General features: G+C 41.3%; 1 protein-coding gene across 3 annotated transcripts in view; it reads left to right on the top strand.

Moving 5' to 3' along the window:
• LOC129176555 (ephrin type-B receptor 1-B) overlaps positions 1-17,898 on the top strand; it is a 210,154-nt gene that overhangs the window by 84,897 nt on the left and 107,359 nt on the right. For all 3 annotated transcript variants that reach the window (XM_054766697.1, XM_054766696.1, XM_054766698.1), the window contains exon 3: positions 7,352-8,033. In XM_054766697.1, coding sequence (XP_054622672.1) covers positions 7,352-8,033 — 682 coding nt within the window. The remainder of the gene's footprint in view (positions 1-7,351; positions 8,034-17,898) is intronic.

Below are 17,898 nucleotides of genomic sequence, written 5' to 3'. Positions count from 1 at the left end.
GCGATGGAAGAGTGCCTTCTGTATCTAGTTGCATTTGTTTGGTTGTGGGGAAAAAGCTTTCAAGCATTCTTTTATATGTTTAGGACAAAAATACAGTGGTCCCTTTGTAAAGAAACCCATTTGCAATCATGAGCCAACTAGAATGGTATGGAGGATCAAATGGGACCTGTCATTAATTAAATACAAATGGAATTAAATACATGATTTATTAAATGTGCCGTTAATTAATTAAATAAAAAATACACCATTAAGTAATTACTTCAATGTAATATTTCATTTATTATTTCACAATGTAATTAACTATTTCACTACTTAAATATGTCACGGACTTGAGTTGCATTGTCATTATTTATTTTAACTGTCAAACACAGTCGTCAAACTCAGTGGGCGGGGCTAATGCAAATCCAGTCGAATGATTGCTTTGGTCCGGAGCCTGGAAGTCTTTCAGAACATGGCAGACTTACGGAAGATAGACTCCAACTTTCTCAGGAGTTGGCGAGGGAGATTTTAGAGGGACGTGTCAAAATTGTGGGTGTTATTTCCGCACTTTCCGACCAAAATAGTGATCCTAGAGCAGCTGATAATTACTATGGTACCGTTGGAAAGAGATTAGCCTGTTCGATGAAACGTCATCAAAACACAAACAATACCTCTTTTCAGCCGCTGTAAGGTGAATAAAGTTTTTCTCATTGTATTACACATTTTTGCTGTTTTCCTTAAATAAAATGTTTTTTACTTTCCTGTCTTAAAAATTTTTTCGTCTTAATATTATGTCTTTATTCTCAGAATAGTTTGACCTCATTATCATAATATTTTAACTTTCACTCAGCTTTTACCTTTTACCCAACAGCAAACAATAACCTGCTACCAAAAAAAAAAAACAATACAATTATTCCCATCGAGAGGAGAAATATGATCATAGAGATAAATTACACTTACCTGCAGCATATCAGTATGTGGAATGAAAGTATGGAACGGACTGAGTGAAGAACTCAATACACTAAAATTAGCCATTTCAAGAAGCAGTACAAGCAGTTGATGTTTACAAGGTATTTAGTCATTTGGGGCCCAAGGTGAACTCATTATTATTACCGAACAAGTGAATTATCTCAACACTTTTACTGTAATAATCTTGAGCGCTTTAATACTCACATCTTTGTCATTAAAAGCATCACTCTCAGCTTCGTCCCTAAAACTGCTGCATTCTTCTCATCTGTGCGGCTGTCAAGAGCGTCTGGCTGTTTGTCTTCGGTAGTTTGGTTTCAAAAAACGTTTTCCCTCTCGCCTTCTACTCTTCTTGACTGGAGTAACTCTGCATTAGTTTTCGCCAAACCGTGCCAACAAGTTTGTTTCAATCCCCTCTTCTGGAATCAATCTGCACAGTAACATGGAATAGTCCATTGCATGAGCGGGGAGGGGGAAGCAGTCGAAGCGCTCGTGATGGATGACACATTTTGATGTAGTTTTAAGCACGTGAATTAAGACTAAAACAGTAAAATGTACTTTACAGTAACGTACTTTAAATTGAAGACAAAAATCTGTTTTTGTGAGATGTTTTTTTGGTCCCAAGCAATTACCTGTGTTTGCCTAATGGTAAATCCGCCCCTGAGTATCTGAAGTATCACATTGTCTTTACTAACTCATCAGCCAGCAATGTTTCTGTTAACTATTAACTGCTTCATCGCTTATTATGTCATTTATTATGAAGTGTAACACATTTCTATACCGCCTTATCATTTACTTATGCTATTCAGAATTGGTAAAGGTCACATGTGGAATTGGAAGTGAACTAGTGTATTAGCAATTGCTGTGAAACAGAGAGGGGTCGAATTAAAAAAGATCTGTTTCTTCTTGCTCCTAGATGTGCATGTGGAATTGTGAACTGTAATATGTGATCAAATAAAATAAACCATTAAGTTTACTTAATTTCCCTAAATTTTTTTGTTTATTCCTCATAGTACGACATTTTTCATGTATTTTTTTTCTTTATTCTCATAAAACCACTGCTTTCTTTATCCATTTTTGCATTTTTTTTTTTTAGTTTCCTTGTTTTTAGAATGTGCCGAGGGCCAGCAGCAAAACAGCTGGCCACCTTGGACACTCCTGCTTTAAACAGTTTGCTTTGGTTGAGATACATGTTGTTTCGTAAAGCTACAATGCCACCTGGAATCATACCAATGGCCAGATTGTCCTCTTTAGACTTTCATAGTCTCCGCGTTGACTGTCACATTGACAGCATTATCTCATCCCACCTAGAATGCATCTCAAAACGAGGAAAAAACATCCAGTGGTACAATAAAGCAACAAAGGAAGGAACATAAAGATAACTGTGCACAATTTCTTTCCCCCGGACCTTGTTCACCTTGAGGGTGTATAAATGATACATGCAAGCGTCATAAATATGAGTGTTGGTGTATAACGCACAGACCAAGTGTACACACATTCTTTTAACAGTAATGGAGGAGAAAACCAGGGAACTCCATTATCGGTGAAATGACAGGTGATGACATGTCGTCTTTTCTCGCTTCTCCGTTGAGGTCAAGTAAATGTCATGGAGTTCGTCACAGGCTTGAGTTCAAGTTAAGTCATGTAAAAGTTCAGGAAGAGGAAGTAGATTACACAGGAGCCGTACATGCTGCAGATGCACAAGCGTGGATACCAACAATATGCGTAATCAAATATTTTATACCTACAGAACCACAAATGTGCCGTGTAGTCACAAGCTCGACAGCGAGCAAATCAATATGTGGTCGGTAAACCGTCAAATTATAAACAGCACGTTCTGTGTGCGCAAACACGCCCAGATAAACAGCAGATGAATACAAACCTATCAGACAAAAGAGCAAAGTCTATTGCAAAGTTTGAACCCGCTTTGGAAATGATAACTAATATTTTTTTTCGCTGTCTGTTGACACAATGGGGACACCGAATATCTGTCTCGTTCATTATTGCACGGCCCAATGAGTTCCTGGACAGAATTGAGACGGGCATTATCGCAGATGCCTCGGGTTCCTCTCCACCATGAAAGATGGTGGTCATTTGGCTAGACGAGAGGCGGTGAGGACCCCCTCCTCGACCAGAGCAGACGGGTGCAGAGGAGCCCGGGGGCCGGCTGTATTAATGAACAGGCTGTGCTGAAAGGGACAGGTTCCTGTAACGCTGATGAATGGTCATTACAGAGAGAAGGGTAGCGGTGGTGGGGGGTGGGGTGCAACTTGTGAGCAGCATGGGCTCAGAGGGAGCAGCACCAGGGGGGAAAAATCCTTAATTTGCACCTCGGATTTCTGTAAACTCGTTTATCACGCCAGCAGTGTCACTTTATTCTATCCCCTCCATTATTGGACCTTCTTGTTTTTCTTTACACTGCACAGTTCTGATTTAGTGCTTATATCTGATGATTTACATGCGATGTCATCAGTACCATTGGGAGCGAGCGCTACTAATAATAGTATAATAGTAAACATTACATCATTGACCCCATAGGTTTAAATGCAGCTATCCTGTGCATTACTCCAAATGAAAGTTGGATATACTTTAGAGAAGACAATGTACAGCTTGTACAGTATTTATCACAAGTGATTACCAAGATAATTGTGTCTAGCCTACCGTCAAGCAAGGTGGTGGTGGTGGTGTCGTGGTCTGGGGCTGCACGAGTGCTGTCGGAACTGGGGAGCAGCAACTTCCAGGCTGATGGCGCTGGGAAGCCTCTGCACCCCACCTCAATCGGGTACAACCACGTTTGCCATCCTTTGTTCCCACGATAAACAAAGGCGCATAACATACAGAAATCAATAAGGAAATGCATTCAATACGAGGCTTATTACTGAGCCGAATGGACAGATGAGCACATATAGCATGAGGTTATGCAGCAAGCGAAAATGCACAACAGCACAGAGCTAACATTAGTAAAGTCAAGAAAAATGGTCTGGAGCCTCAAAACATGACACAGCTTATAAACTTGTAAAAGTTGTAATCTTTTTCAAATTTTGACTGTTACAACAACAAAATTCCACAAACAGAAGTGCAGAGTGCATGTGTAGGCATGAATAATTTCATAAATAATTTAAACACTGAACTGTGTTGGCCTTTTTGAGTCATTCCCATATTTGTGTAAAATTAACGGAAAACATAGCCGACTACATATCTGTATATCAGAGTGCCTGCATAATATCGTTTACATCACTTGACTCGTCACAGGCAATTCAAGCTTACACTGAATGAATGTCATCAATTTGCCCACTGGTGAGGTTTTTTGCCATTCAATTGTCAATTTTCCCTGCTCTTGGGACGGGCATTTCTTTCATTTTCTTGCTCCCTTACACCCATCTGCAGTTGGGTACTTTTCAGAAAAAGTTGAGTGTTGGAAATGTCTATCAACGTTACATTTTCTGTTGTTTGCTAATAAGCATCATTGGCAGTAAAGGCAAATGAAAATATCCATTCAGAATTAAGCTCTCTATTTTCTTCCGATATTTTTCTTTTTAGGGACGTATTCATAGTTATGAATAGCTTCCCGCGGTGACTGAACGAACTAACCTCTTTCACCTTCCCTTGCTCATCCAATCAGCAGTCAAAACGCAGTGTGGATGCATTCACGGACTAGCAGTGAGTCAGATTTTCACATTCTTTTCAAAAACACGCTTCAGTGTTAAAAAAAACAACAAAAAAACAGAGCCGCATGCGGCTCCAGAGCCATGGACTGCCAACCACTGCCCTGAGGGTATGCATACCCCACTTTGGGAACCTAGGCCTTTCTTGTACAATATCTTTACATGTGCAACACGTGTCCCTCAATGCCTTTGATACTTGCAGTTTGTTACCTAGGACAATCAAGGTTTTGGTTATCTTGGTAACCTTCCCCTCCCTCTTTTTGCCCAACAGTGGTATTATTTCCAGTCACCCTCTTCAGATGTTGTCAATTTCCCCACAGTCCTTTCACCTGTTATCATTCTCTGTGTTTATGCCAATTTTTTGGTTGGTTCATCGCCTTAAGCGAGGCTCCTTTTGTCATGAGGTGCCCATCGGGGCAGACTGAGCAGCAGGGGCTTCAAAGGTCAAAGGGAGGAAGCACCAGGAGATAGACAGTCCACACATTAACTAACTAGAGGCCGACTTGGTCCACTGCAGACCTCATTAACTCCTCCTTGCCTATGGCTGTTTGGATTATTGCTGCTGGTTGGCCACATTAATCTCTTCCCAAGAACGTTAGCTATGGAAAATATATTCTAACACAGTCTCTACTCACCTTTTCAGGCAGCTTTCATAAATGGGAAGATTTAAAATGTATCTCTTAGAGTTGACCTATCAGTTTTTGTTCACGCTGCTGCACATTTTAAAAGCAGGTACCCCTTTTTTTGTGTTCCAGTGATTTGTCTTGTTGATTTGTAATCATTCCAAATGTTAATGGCACATTTTCGTCATGATTTGGCGCAGTCAGTGAATACCCCTAGGGGGCCGCTGTAGCTCATCCAACATACTTTCTGGGTCACACCTGGAAGGAAAAAGACCTGCAGTGCACTTGGGTTCCGCCCGCATGCAAATGTCTTCCATGCTGCCATGTCATCTGTCTAGTTATAATTCAGTAGAGCCTAATTTTGAATTTGTTATGCACCACCTTGTATAATGCACCACCTGAGCACCTAAATATCTTTTTGTTGTTAAATAGCAGCACATAAAAGGTAGTAGCTGGGTTTGTTATTTAACTTTGCTTTGGTACACAGTAGACAAATACTGTAGATTTAGTTGGAGAAGAAAATGGACTATATTTTAATGACATTTAAATCCACATGTACTGTATGCATTATTCAATTAAACCCTCTATTTATCTGTCAACACAAAACAAAACAATACATTTACGTGTTCCTGCAAAAGTAAACAGGTGGCATTATAGCAACTAATTGTAGTCCCATTCAAAGCTGCAAGAAAGTAATTTCTCGAAATAACCGTAACTAATGGTATATTCTTGCTTTATGACACTGCTTTTCTTATTTTTTTACATTTTGATAAAAAGTTACATGTTCAGTATTATTCATACCCTTTATGCATACATGGATATGCAGTGTTGTAAATGTATAGTTGATTAGAATGCTCTAGATCAGTGGTTCTTAACTGGTTTGTCTGTGGGACCCACCACTGCTCAATGACAAGCGGCAGCTCAAATTGTAGAATTTTTTCAACTCAAACTTCTAAAGTATCTTCGATTTAAAGCGACCATTTGCTTGACAAAGTTGCCCATATATATATACTGTATATATATATATATATATATATATATATATTTTTTTTTTTTGCCGAGGCAAAAAAGTCCTGACCCACCAGCTGAGAATCACTGCTCTGGATCAAGAGATTCAAAAGTCTGGGTCAGTGTGGCTCCCCTTAGAAAGCCTTTTCCTACTGCCTCAAAAACAGCCTTTTTGTGGCGTTTCTCTGTTCATCAATTACTTTTGTCTTTTAAAGAACTGAAATTAGCCTAGCAGTTTTAAAGAGATGGTTTTCTTTATTTTTGGCAAGCTGCTGCACCTCACCTCCGAAGTCTTCTGGCGCCTCCCACGAGATGCTGCTCTAGATTGTGATAGAATTTACTAGGATCCTTTAAATTTCTTTAAAATATTATTCATCACAATCCTTCAGTTGGCTTATAATTATGAATCATTTTCACAATGGTAAAAAAAAAAAAACAATCAAGTATTTTTCATTAATATCTCAACTTTTTACAGTCTTTTTTTACAATCATGTAAGGCTTATGACACACACTATAAATCTGGACAAAGGAGATACACAAAACAGGCAGTGGGGTTAAATAAATAAATAGGTATCCCTAACATCCTTCCCCCAAAGATTGTCTCATTTCACGTGTAAGGGTGTAAGGATTAATGCACACATCATAAATCTGGACAAAGGAGATACACAAAAAAGGCAGTGGCATGTACACTGGGGTTTAATAAATAAAAATGTATCCCTAATATCCCTCCCGCAAAGCTTGTCTCATTCCACAGGTGCACTAATGAGCTGTTTTGCCACCAGGCAGGCAAACAACTTATTGTTATACAGGACGGTTGTTCACCAGCCACGCCTGGCAACAACGACCTTATTGTGACCACCCCCAGTGGACACACCCACCGGATACATAAACAGGGAGACTCCGCGCTTAAAATTTAGAACTAAGCCTTTTGGATTAAAGGCGAGAGTCCACTTGCCTCGATTCAACCTTTGCGGATTACCATGACCTGGATGACTGCAAATCTACACAAACTTGAATAAAAGTGAATTGTGTGTTCTGGGGTCTTCTAAAAATTGAGCAAGCAACCATATGGTCTAACCATATGCACTCTATGTTTCTTTCTTTCTTCAGTGGGAGGAGGTCAGTGGCTATGACGAGAACCTCAACACCATCAGGACGTACCAGGTGTGCAACGTCTTCGAGCCCAGTCAAAACAACTGGCTCCTCACCACTTTCATTGATCGGCGTGGGGCGCAGCGAATCTACGTGGAGATCCGCTTCACGGTCCGCGACTGCAGCTCCATCCCCAACGTGCCGGGCTCCTGCAAGGAGACCTTTAACCTCTACTACTACGAAAGCGATGCGGTCATCGCCACTAAAGGCACCGCTTTCTGGATGGAGGCGCCGTACCTCAAGGTAGACACCATAGCTGCCGATGAGAGCTTCTCGCAGGTGGACTTCGGAGGACGCCTCATGAAGGTCAACACGGAGGTCCGCAGCTTTGGGCCGCTTTCTAAAAATGGCTTCTACTTGGCCTTCCAGGACTACGGTGCCTGCATGTCTTTGCTGTCAGTCAGGGTGTTTTATAAGAAGTGCCCGAGCGTGGTTCAGAACTTTGCGATTTTTCCAGAGACAATGACAGGTGCTGAAAGCACTTCCCTTGTTATTTCAAGGGGGATTTGCATTTCGAACTCGGAGGAAGTGGACGTTCCAATAAAGCTGTACTGTAATGGAGATGGGGAATGGATGGTTCCAATTGGCAGCTGCACGTGCAAGGCAGGCTTTGAACCAGACAATGGCAACGTGTGTCGAGGTAAGTTATTTTTACAATTATATACGCAATACTATGTAAAGTATTTGGTGACCATTATAGCTGCTGTTTGAATGATACAATGACGACCATACCAAACTTCTACTGTATCATTTTAACATTAGTAGCCCTTTATCGGACAAGGAACCGTATTTGGTGCTTAAACTTAAACCACATGCATGACCGTAAGGTAGTAGGAGCATGCAGTTTTTCCCAACCAGTGTTTGTGGTTATGGTTTAGTTTGTTTTGAGCATGCTTAATGGTGTTACATCGAAGTACACTTGCACAATTCAACATGTCAAGGAGGAGGAAGAAGCAGACCTAATTTAATTCAACCTCATTTTGTAATAGCGAAAGAAAGTCTCAATAATGTGTAATAGTAAATTTATTAGATAGTGTTTTTTGACTATTTAGTAGGAATAATAATACAATAAAATAAAATGCCTATCAGAAATATATGAACTCATTTAACTAATTTAGGCACTCCTGCAGTGTGAATGCAATCTTATTTTAAAGTGTCACCTCCTCTTACAATTGTAGTTGTTTTTCTATACCCTAAAGGCAATGCACAACCGTTGCTGAAATCTCCTATTTGCTGTTTACTATGTCGGTGGAATAAGTGTTTAAAATAGCAAAGGCAGTGCTGGCCTACGACTTGGCAAAGTATTGCATTTCCCATCTAGTTGTCATGTCAGCAACCTTCCTGTTTATTCTTCTTCTTACATCATCAACTCTTCATTGCAGACAGACACCATGACTTTGTTCTAATTCAGGCGTGCATATAACGAGGCACCACTGATGTATCACACATTTTCCGTATCAGTGAAAGCTGAATTCATTGCCTTTCGTATGTGCGTCTTTGCATGGTGCGGCGTACTTCTTCCTTGATCGCGTTCACCTCAAAAGTCACATTAGTAGTGATTCTTAATCTGCAGCGAATGCCTTCCATCTGTGCAACCTATGTTTACAGATGGCAAGGCAGTTTTTGATTTTGCCTCGCTCTGATGTGCAGAAGGACCACATTCCGAGAGATGCATAATAGTATATACATAAAGATGGTGCTAATGTGGTTGTTTGCCCATGTGTGTTTTTTTCTAGCTGCCATGCATTCTTTCATTTGTATATCCTTTATTGCACCTTCATGCTCCTACAGTCACATATGCATCGAGAAAAAAACTAATGCTCATGCGTGATGATCGTACGAGTGACTCACACTGTGATGCATCATGGGTGGTTAGCTTCAGTGTGTGTGGAGCTCAGATAAGATTGACTGATGCACATTTGGTCTGATCAATACACAGATATGAGTGGCACATATCTACAAAGCAGAGTTTAAATGACTGGGGCCACTGTAAGCACACACACACACACACCACACACACACATGCATACACTTCTTGGCACAGGTGAAGTGACTTTCAATTGAAAATGTGAAAGTTTGCTTTGCTAAATTTGAATGAGCTCATTTGGATTGAGCTGGAATACCATAAATTCCGGTGTATAAGCCGCACCGGTCTATAAGCCTAACCCACTAAATTTTGGAAAAAACAGATTTGTGCATATACAGTGGTGTGAAAGTGTGTTTCCCCCTTCCTGATTTCTTGTTTTTTTTGCATGTTGTGTTTCAGATCATCAAACAAATTTAAATGTTACTCCGTCACAACACAACTGAACACAAAATGCAGTTTTTAAATGAAACTTTTTATTATTAAAGGAGAAAAAAAATCCAGACCTACATGGCCCTATGTGAAAAAGTGATTGCCCCCCCTGTGAAAACATAACTTAACTGACATTAATTGAGATCTATCAGTCTGGAAAAGGTTATAAAGACATTTCTAAAGCTTTGGGACTCCAGCAAACAACAGTGAGACCTCCCTGCCCTAGTGCTTGTGTATGAGCACCAGAGAAAAATCTACCATCTCCCTCACTTGTTTACCTTCGAGAGTAGAGCCGCTCATAGAAATTTTGTTTTTTCATGACGTCATCAAAAAAAATTGATGAAAAATCATATAAAACGGGACCTTTATGTCATGTGATATATTAATGTGGGTCGTTTTTATTATATTCTTGACTGATTTTAGTTACATTTTCCTTCTCTGCTACTCCTTCATTTAGATTGTAAGTCACCACTTACAGCAATTTAAACTTACGAACTATGTGGTTAAAATGTTAAAAAGTCACATCCCCTGTTGTTTTTTCTCACATAATGTATGTTTCTACTTTCTTTGTGAAACTCACCTGCATGCACGCCACAGTAATTGGCATGTTGCTGAGTGTCGGTGGGAGGCTTGTTGTGTCTTGTGTCGGTGGGGGGCCGATGACGCCGCTGCTGTAAACACAACAGACACATCCACAAGCACATGCACGGTCCCCCTTGTAGGCACTAGAATGAAAACAGGAGTTATACGCGCAGTGCATTTCCACTAATACCCACAATCCCCTTGCTGTCGTTCTTTAAGCACCTACAGCAAGTAAGTAGACCTCCTGCTGTGTTAGGTTTCACTTTGTTCTATCTCTAAATCTGTCTCTTTCCCGATGGAGATGTGCTGTTGAGGGAATATGGAGGAGGAAGATAGATGTTAGCACACAAGGTGACCTATGTTTATGCCTGTTTTATTTTTTTTCTCCCTACAAATGACCTAAGAAAAGGAAAACCACAGCCAAAAGTGAAATGTCAAATTTGTGGAATTGATGGTTGATTTATGGTGTCTTGAAACAATAACGTGCACTACTTGGCTGCAACCAGCAGGGGCCCTGTTGAGTCAATCTCAGTGAGTATACTGTTTAAAGTTGTGGTTCTCAACTGGTTTGGCTGTGGGACGCACCATCACCGCTCAATGGCAAAAGGCGTCACAAATTGTGGAATTTTTTCAACTCAAACTTCTCAAACATCTTCTATCTAAAGGGATTATTTTCAACCCAACGTGAGCTACAGTGTCGAGACACTGTGTCTCTCTTTATGGCGCGCTCTTGTCCAGCAGATATCTGCAGCTGTCTGTCGGACGGACCCTCTCTTTCCCTTACTGCTCAAGGTTGACAAAGCTGCCCACAAACATCACACTCACCCCACAAGCGAATAGCAGGTCATTACATTTTTTTTTTTTTTTTTTGCCTAGGCATATATAGGCCCACGACCCACTGAAAGCGGCTTTGCGACCCATCTTTGGCTCCCGACCCGCCAGTCGAGATTCACTGGTCTAAAGAAGTGCAACATAGAATTCCGCTATGGGAAGTTGAGCTCCAACCATCATTCTGCTCAATACAATACATGAAAGCAGTTCAGAACATTCATTGTTACTCATAGTTCCGATGGGATAATTGCTTCCAAATTTGAATAAATCCACTAGCATTCCCTTCGTGTTCCATTGCGTTAGTGTAGGCACTCTACTCAGTGGTCTTGAGGTGTCGGTGACAGGTATAAACACAATTACCATCTTCAATTATTCCATTGGAACTTGTTTAATTTCCAAATCATTTATTGAGTCCTGTTGTTGATGTTTGCTTTTGTGTGTGTGAGTGGGCCCCCCTGTACCTAATTGCACTTTCTCTAATCTATATGTTTTAATTAATGACAGGTAGTGTGGCGTGTGTGTGTGTGTGCATGTTTGTGACCTGCTGTGAGTCAGGCAGAGAGACAGTGTTGGGCTGTTGCTCAGTAACGATGATGCCAGCGTGGCATCCTCATTACCAGCTCCCTCAGCTCTCGCACGAACCAATTTGGGCATCCTATCTCCCACCCTCGCCCCCCATGCTCGCTCCTTTTCTTTCTCTCATTGGCCCTTTTGGCTATGTAAGCAGTCTGCTAAATATTTGATCACTTTGCTGGTAAATGGAGTGGAATCCCAATAGCTTGCAGACACCTCCACACAGTCAATGTGTGGGCCTCTTATTTTGATGGGTTGATGTTTGTCTCACCGGTGGTTAGCATGTTGGCCACACAGTCAGGAGATCTGGGTTCTGAGATCTGAGATCTGGTTCGAATCTCCCTCTCTGTGTGGAGTTTGCATGTTTCTCCGGGTACTCCAGCTTCCTCCCACATTCCAAAAACATGCATGTTAGGTTAATTGGAGACTTAAAATTGTCCATAGGTATGAAGGTGAGTGTGAATGGTTGTTTGTCTATATGTGCCCTGCCATTGACTGGCGACCAGTCCAGGGTGTACCCCGCCTCTCGCCCAAAGTCAGCTGGGATAGGCTCCAGCATACCCCCGCGACCCTAGTGAAGATCAGCAGCATAGAAGATTGATGATGGATCTCATACTGTTTGACGGCAAAGTAGTTGAAAGAGCCTCTGCTGGTGGCAGCAAAGTAGTGCACTTAATTTGGCCTCAATTGCTTCATGACACCATGAATCAACAATTGATTTCACGCAGTTGAACATTCCAATAATCTAGTTTCCAAGTTCAACACAATACATACTGCCTAATGGCACATTGACACAGTGACCAGTCCAGGGTGTACCCCGCCTATCGCCCGAAGTCAGCTGGGATAGGCTCCAGCATGCCCCCGCGACCCTAATGAGGAAGAAGCGGTATAGAAAATGGATGGATGGATAATACCGTGGCCACGTTAGGTATCATATCACTGTAAGAGTAGTTGAAAAATGACTTAATTGTGCAGATCGTCGCAAGCACTTTGTTAAGGTTTGCAATGCTATTTTCCACACATATGCTGCACATTGGCACGGTGGTCTAGTGGTTAGCATGTTGGCGATAGTCAGGAGACCGGGAAGACCTGGGTTCGAATCTCCGGTGGGCATTTCTGTGTGGGGTTTGCATGTTCTCCCAGTGCGTGCGTGGTTTTTCTCCTGGTACTCCGGTTTCCTCCAACATTCCACAAACATGCATGTTAGGTTAATTGGTGACTCTAAATTGTCTAATGTGAGTGTGAATGGAAAGGCCAACTGTACTGGAATTGGCTCAAAGAGTTCAGTGGGGACCCCCCCTCTGCCAGGGTCTTTACAAACAGGAAGGACATATTAAGCAGTAATCACATCCTCGCTCCACTCAACACACCCAAAGCCAGACTTTAACGCATTAATCAGAGACTTGCAGGTATGATATGGAATAATCGTTATCTCATTTCAGTTAGATAAGTTATCTCTAATGCAGATTAATATCCTGTGTGTCTGTTTCTGTCCATGACAATATACCCCCTGCGAGCATACAGCAAGTATACTGGGCTTGAAGTTGTTAGTCAAGGTTTAATAATAAAGTGAGAAATTGACTGGAGAATGAACACAGGCAGGCAAAGAACTAATACTTTTTTGGGGGGGAGTGTTTTTATGTGCGCATGAGTGTGCATGTGTGCCCGATGATGGCAGCCATTAGATAGGGGTAAGGCAGCCATGATGAATCGGCACTTAGCCCAGAGAGGCACACTTGCTCAATGGGCTGTGAATCTCCTGCTGCAACTGTCAGCCCGCAGAATGTTAAATAAAGTTATTTGAATATTTGTAATATTAATGTGCCGGTGTGTCAAAAGCCCGCTGGAGCCTAACGGGGTATGGAAATATGGAAGTGTAGTCCCCATCGCTCTCCAGGCGCTGGTGAGGAACTGATACACCGTTAACAAAGTATATAAATATATACTTAACAATTAAGTATTGGATGATTGATGACTAGGCTCCATTGTCAATATGTTTCTATTCAACATGATCATTCAAGAATTTTGGAGTGAATTGTACATAATTAGGCAGCATGTATTGTGTTGAACTTGGAAACTAGATTATTGGAATGTTCAACTGCGTTTGTCACTAGACCACCGTGCGGCCCGCCACGGTATTATATGTCGCACTAATTGCACAGTGCTATTGTGCTGTTTGTACAAAATAACATCTTAAAGAGGCTTGAGACAGTAAAAGTGATCATTTTGAGCAGAAATGAAGGAATACAACCAAGGATATTTAAAAAAATGCCCATTTCTCCCAAGCCGATGTTTAAAAAAAAAAATTGTCCACACGAGAGAAGTTTTTAAAAAATGTATGTCCGCATAAAAACATATTCACCTTCAGTCATGCGCACTTTGTCCCACCCTGAAAACGCAACCACAGCTGCCTGGCACATTATATTGTATGCAAACGTGGTATGTTCTAATGCCGGCACTGCGCGCACGGGGAACCGGGATAAAAGGTATGTAGGGCTTATATTATCTATTTGTCAGTGCTAATGTGACATTTTAAAAAAATCTGACCATACAAAAAACTATTGTTTGAGCCTGGATAATTGGGGCATGTCCTCTCATGTTTCAACTGCGATCATCTGTGTTTGTTTACTGATGATGCATATGAGTGTGCTACTTTCATTAACCAGTTAGGTTGGTTAAAATGGCAAGCTTTTAAGAAGGTTTTTAATATTTTTCAATATGCCTATATATATGCAAGTGTTGAAAATTGGAGTTGTGTTTTTTGTGACCAAAAGTCAGCTTTGAGTTTTGACTCCCTGTGCGATTGAGTTTGATATCTCTCATGTACGATATCACATTTCAGCAACCATGTGGGTTATTTTACTGCAAGAAAAGCAGGGACTTACTGGTGGGGCACAATGACTGTTTTGGGTTTCAGTGCCCATAACGCTGCTAACTCGGACGTTTTATGATAAAAATATGCTACGAACACGGTTGGACTCATGCAGTGCACCATATTGATGCTAAACGGGAAAATGTACGCTAACCAAGGTACCACTGTACTGCTGTAAAGGTTGTACACTGACTACTCTAAACTGCAGTACAGGTGGTTAATTGGTTCCAGACATGACCGCGATAAGTGAATTTCTGCCAAGTAGGACTTTTTTTTCGTATATTTTCGTAGTTAGAGCATAGAAAACCTGTTCATGACTTTCTAAATACAATTTTTACTATTATTAGAGCCCAGTAGACATGAAATAACACCCCTATAGTCACCTTTACATTTACAACTCATTGCTCAACTGTAATGCGCACGCCACGGGACTACTGCATGGATACAAGAGACGACCACCGCTTTAATCGTAGCATGCTACCGAGGTAACTATTTAGCCTGCAATTTATTTATTATAAACTTAAGAAAGGGTTTCAAATGGAGTGGGGAAGAAGGACAAAGTAAGAAGATGAAAGCTTACCACTTCCACATGGAACGGGAGGAAAACTTCTCACTAAGTCATGCCGGACATGCCATGGTTGACTCCATGCTTTGTGAAGGTAATCTAATCTAATGTCATGTCTCATCAATGTAACATTACTGACGCCTAGTGACCACAATACTACATATAACTTGTCTTTCAGTGTTTTTAGACCAATAATAGTCCATAATCACCCACAAAATAGCGGTAATTTATTAGTATTGCGAAAAACTGCGAAAGTGTGAGGGAGCAATGTTTGAACCACAATGTAGCGAGGGATGACTGTATATGCAAGTTTAATTTGTATAGTGTTATCCATTGAGAAGATGGAGTATACTGAGGGGGGTGCTCATTTGTGTGAGATATTGTAACTGGTTTTCTTCATCTTGTTTTCTCACATTCTTGCTGTGATTTTGTGCAACTTTAGAGGCATAATTTTCAGAAAAAATGGTCCAATTTTCAAATCATACAACCTCATGGGAGTTCCACGGCATTAATATTTTACTTCAACAAATCCTCTCATCATTTCTCAGTTGAGTTAGGATCAGGTGACTCCCACAGCCCATGACTAACAACTTTTCTATCCCTATCAAATCCCTTAGCGACCCCGCGCCACGCTGAGTGTTTTTCCTGTAATTTGTTGCCCTTCTGTGACAAAAGAACCCAGAGGGTTCTTCTTGTTTCCATGGCTGTTAGTCGTTTGAATAGGAGGATGGTAGAGAGCACGGGTGAAAGACTGTGACCCATACAAAGACCTCTTTGAATTGTAGGCCCAAACGGAGTGTGCGTAATGGCCCCAAACACAGATGCGCCGCTCTCACTGCAACCGCGGCCTGCCGCTAATGATGTGAGGGGAATCTAGAGATTTTTGTCCACAGCATAATAGAAATAGCCACCACATACAGAGTTCTTTCAAAGCCCCATGGAGGGACACACACTCCAAACGCTATCACTTTTACTCTACCTGGTGCTTGTTTGGTGCTTTCCCCTTGGCTATGATTATGGTAGCTGAACTTGTCTCTGAAACTTTTTGTTTCATTTCTTTTTGTGGCACAAAACTTTTTCATAAACTCTGCTTTCTGTATCTTCTCTCTTAACCATCCACTCCTCTTTCCTCCCCGCCCTGGGTGTGAAGGCCAGTGCTAGACACGGGGGACACAAAAGGCCCCTCACACTCAGCAGATGGCCGCAACTCTGCTTAATTTGCCGATGTCACCCTCATCGCCGCAGCACAAAGGCCCACTGCTATGAGAGGCTTTGCACCACCCTCTCACCCCAGCCTTGACCTCCATCAATCAAGTCGGCGCCTTTTTGCTTTCAGGTTATGCCTGCATAATTAAGGACGTGACAAAGACGTGATCGAAAATGCGAGGAAGAAAGGGCTGCTTCTGTCTGTGTGATCTCTTGGCACACGTTTAAAGCAACAGTGAGGAATAGCCGGAAACACTATTTTGTCTGCAAGTAGTAGTCTTTCAGCTTCACCTATCAGGGGGTTGCTACAGTGAGCGACTCACATGATTTTTTTGCCTCTTTTTTTGTGCCTTGCCTACAGTCAAGCATGGCTTTGGTAGTGTCATGGTCTGGGTCTGCATGAGTGCTGCCGGCACAGGGGAACTGCGGTTCTAAATTAAAGTAAACTAAATCTTAATTTTAACATTTTGGTGGTGTTATAGTGAGGTTAGCACAGATGCTAACAGTAATATTATTATGGACAGTTTCCCAGATCGTTTCAGCTCCAAAAAACATCAAAAAATTTGGTGTTTCCCTCAGATCCAAATTTAATTTATAGCTTTTATTCAATTATTCAACCTCCATTATATTACATATAATCAAATATTAGCACCAACCATCAGTGCATTTGATTGGTGAAACGGCCATGTTATTCATGGCAGGACGCACGGAAATCAACGAAGAATTTATGCTGTAAAATGCAAAAGTTGTCTGCAATTTTGGTTTGAAGGTGGCATTTTTTGAGGATTTGGACTATTTCCAAGGGTTGCAGCTGAACAAACCCTGACTTTCGCTCATGCAATTCATGAGAAGAATAAAGCTGGGCTAAACAGTCAGATTTGGTTTGGTTAAAACAATTTGCACAGCACTGTACCAAATTTCTATTTTGAAGTAAAATTAATTGCAACGCTACATTTGTCCAACACCACAGAGAGAAATTACGCACCTCCGCATCCTCTTCTCAACCCTCATTTGCCCTCATCATTCTTCTGCAATCGCTGTCAGTACCGTTTTAGTCGTAAAACTTTGATACCTGATTAATTCAAATGCGGACAGAGGTTAATTTTCAAGTTCTAGGAAATGGTTTTACTCCCTCCTGTTCTTGGAGGTAAGCAGCACAAAGATAGATGTGGTTTCCCCCAAGGTTATGTTGTTTAACTCCTGGATTGAGGATCTAATTAGAATTGAATTGCAATTATGGTCGGGCCAATACCCCCTTTTGTCACATTCGCTGAGTTAAAGGCAATGAGAGCTCGTCGAGAGAGTGGGAAAGACTGATGGGGTTTCTAATGAGATTGGATCTTGCTCCAAATGTTCTATTCGAGGGATGGTAACAAATATCCAATCACGTTGACAGCATTGCCGAAACATTATATGAACAGAAGTCTTTCTCTGTCAATTAGTGGTTGAAGTTCACCCCTTTTTTCGGACTGAATTCTTCATCTTAACAAGACATTGTGGACAAATCTCTGCTCTCTGTGAAAGCCCTATTCTGTTGTTGCGTGCCTTCATCCCAATAAGCAAAGCAATGTCCATAAAGG

The sequence above is a fragment of the Dunckerocampus dactyliophorus genome, chromosome 2, assembly GCF_027744805.1.
Source record: "Dunckerocampus dactyliophorus isolate RoL2022-P2 chromosome 2, RoL_Ddac_1.1, whole genome shotgun sequence".
NCBI lineage: Eukaryota > Metazoa > Chordata > Actinopteri > Syngnathiformes > Syngnathidae > Dunckerocampus > Dunckerocampus dactyliophorus.
Note: the sequence above shows the minus strand (reverse complement) of the source record. Positions and strands in the feature narration are given on the sequence as shown.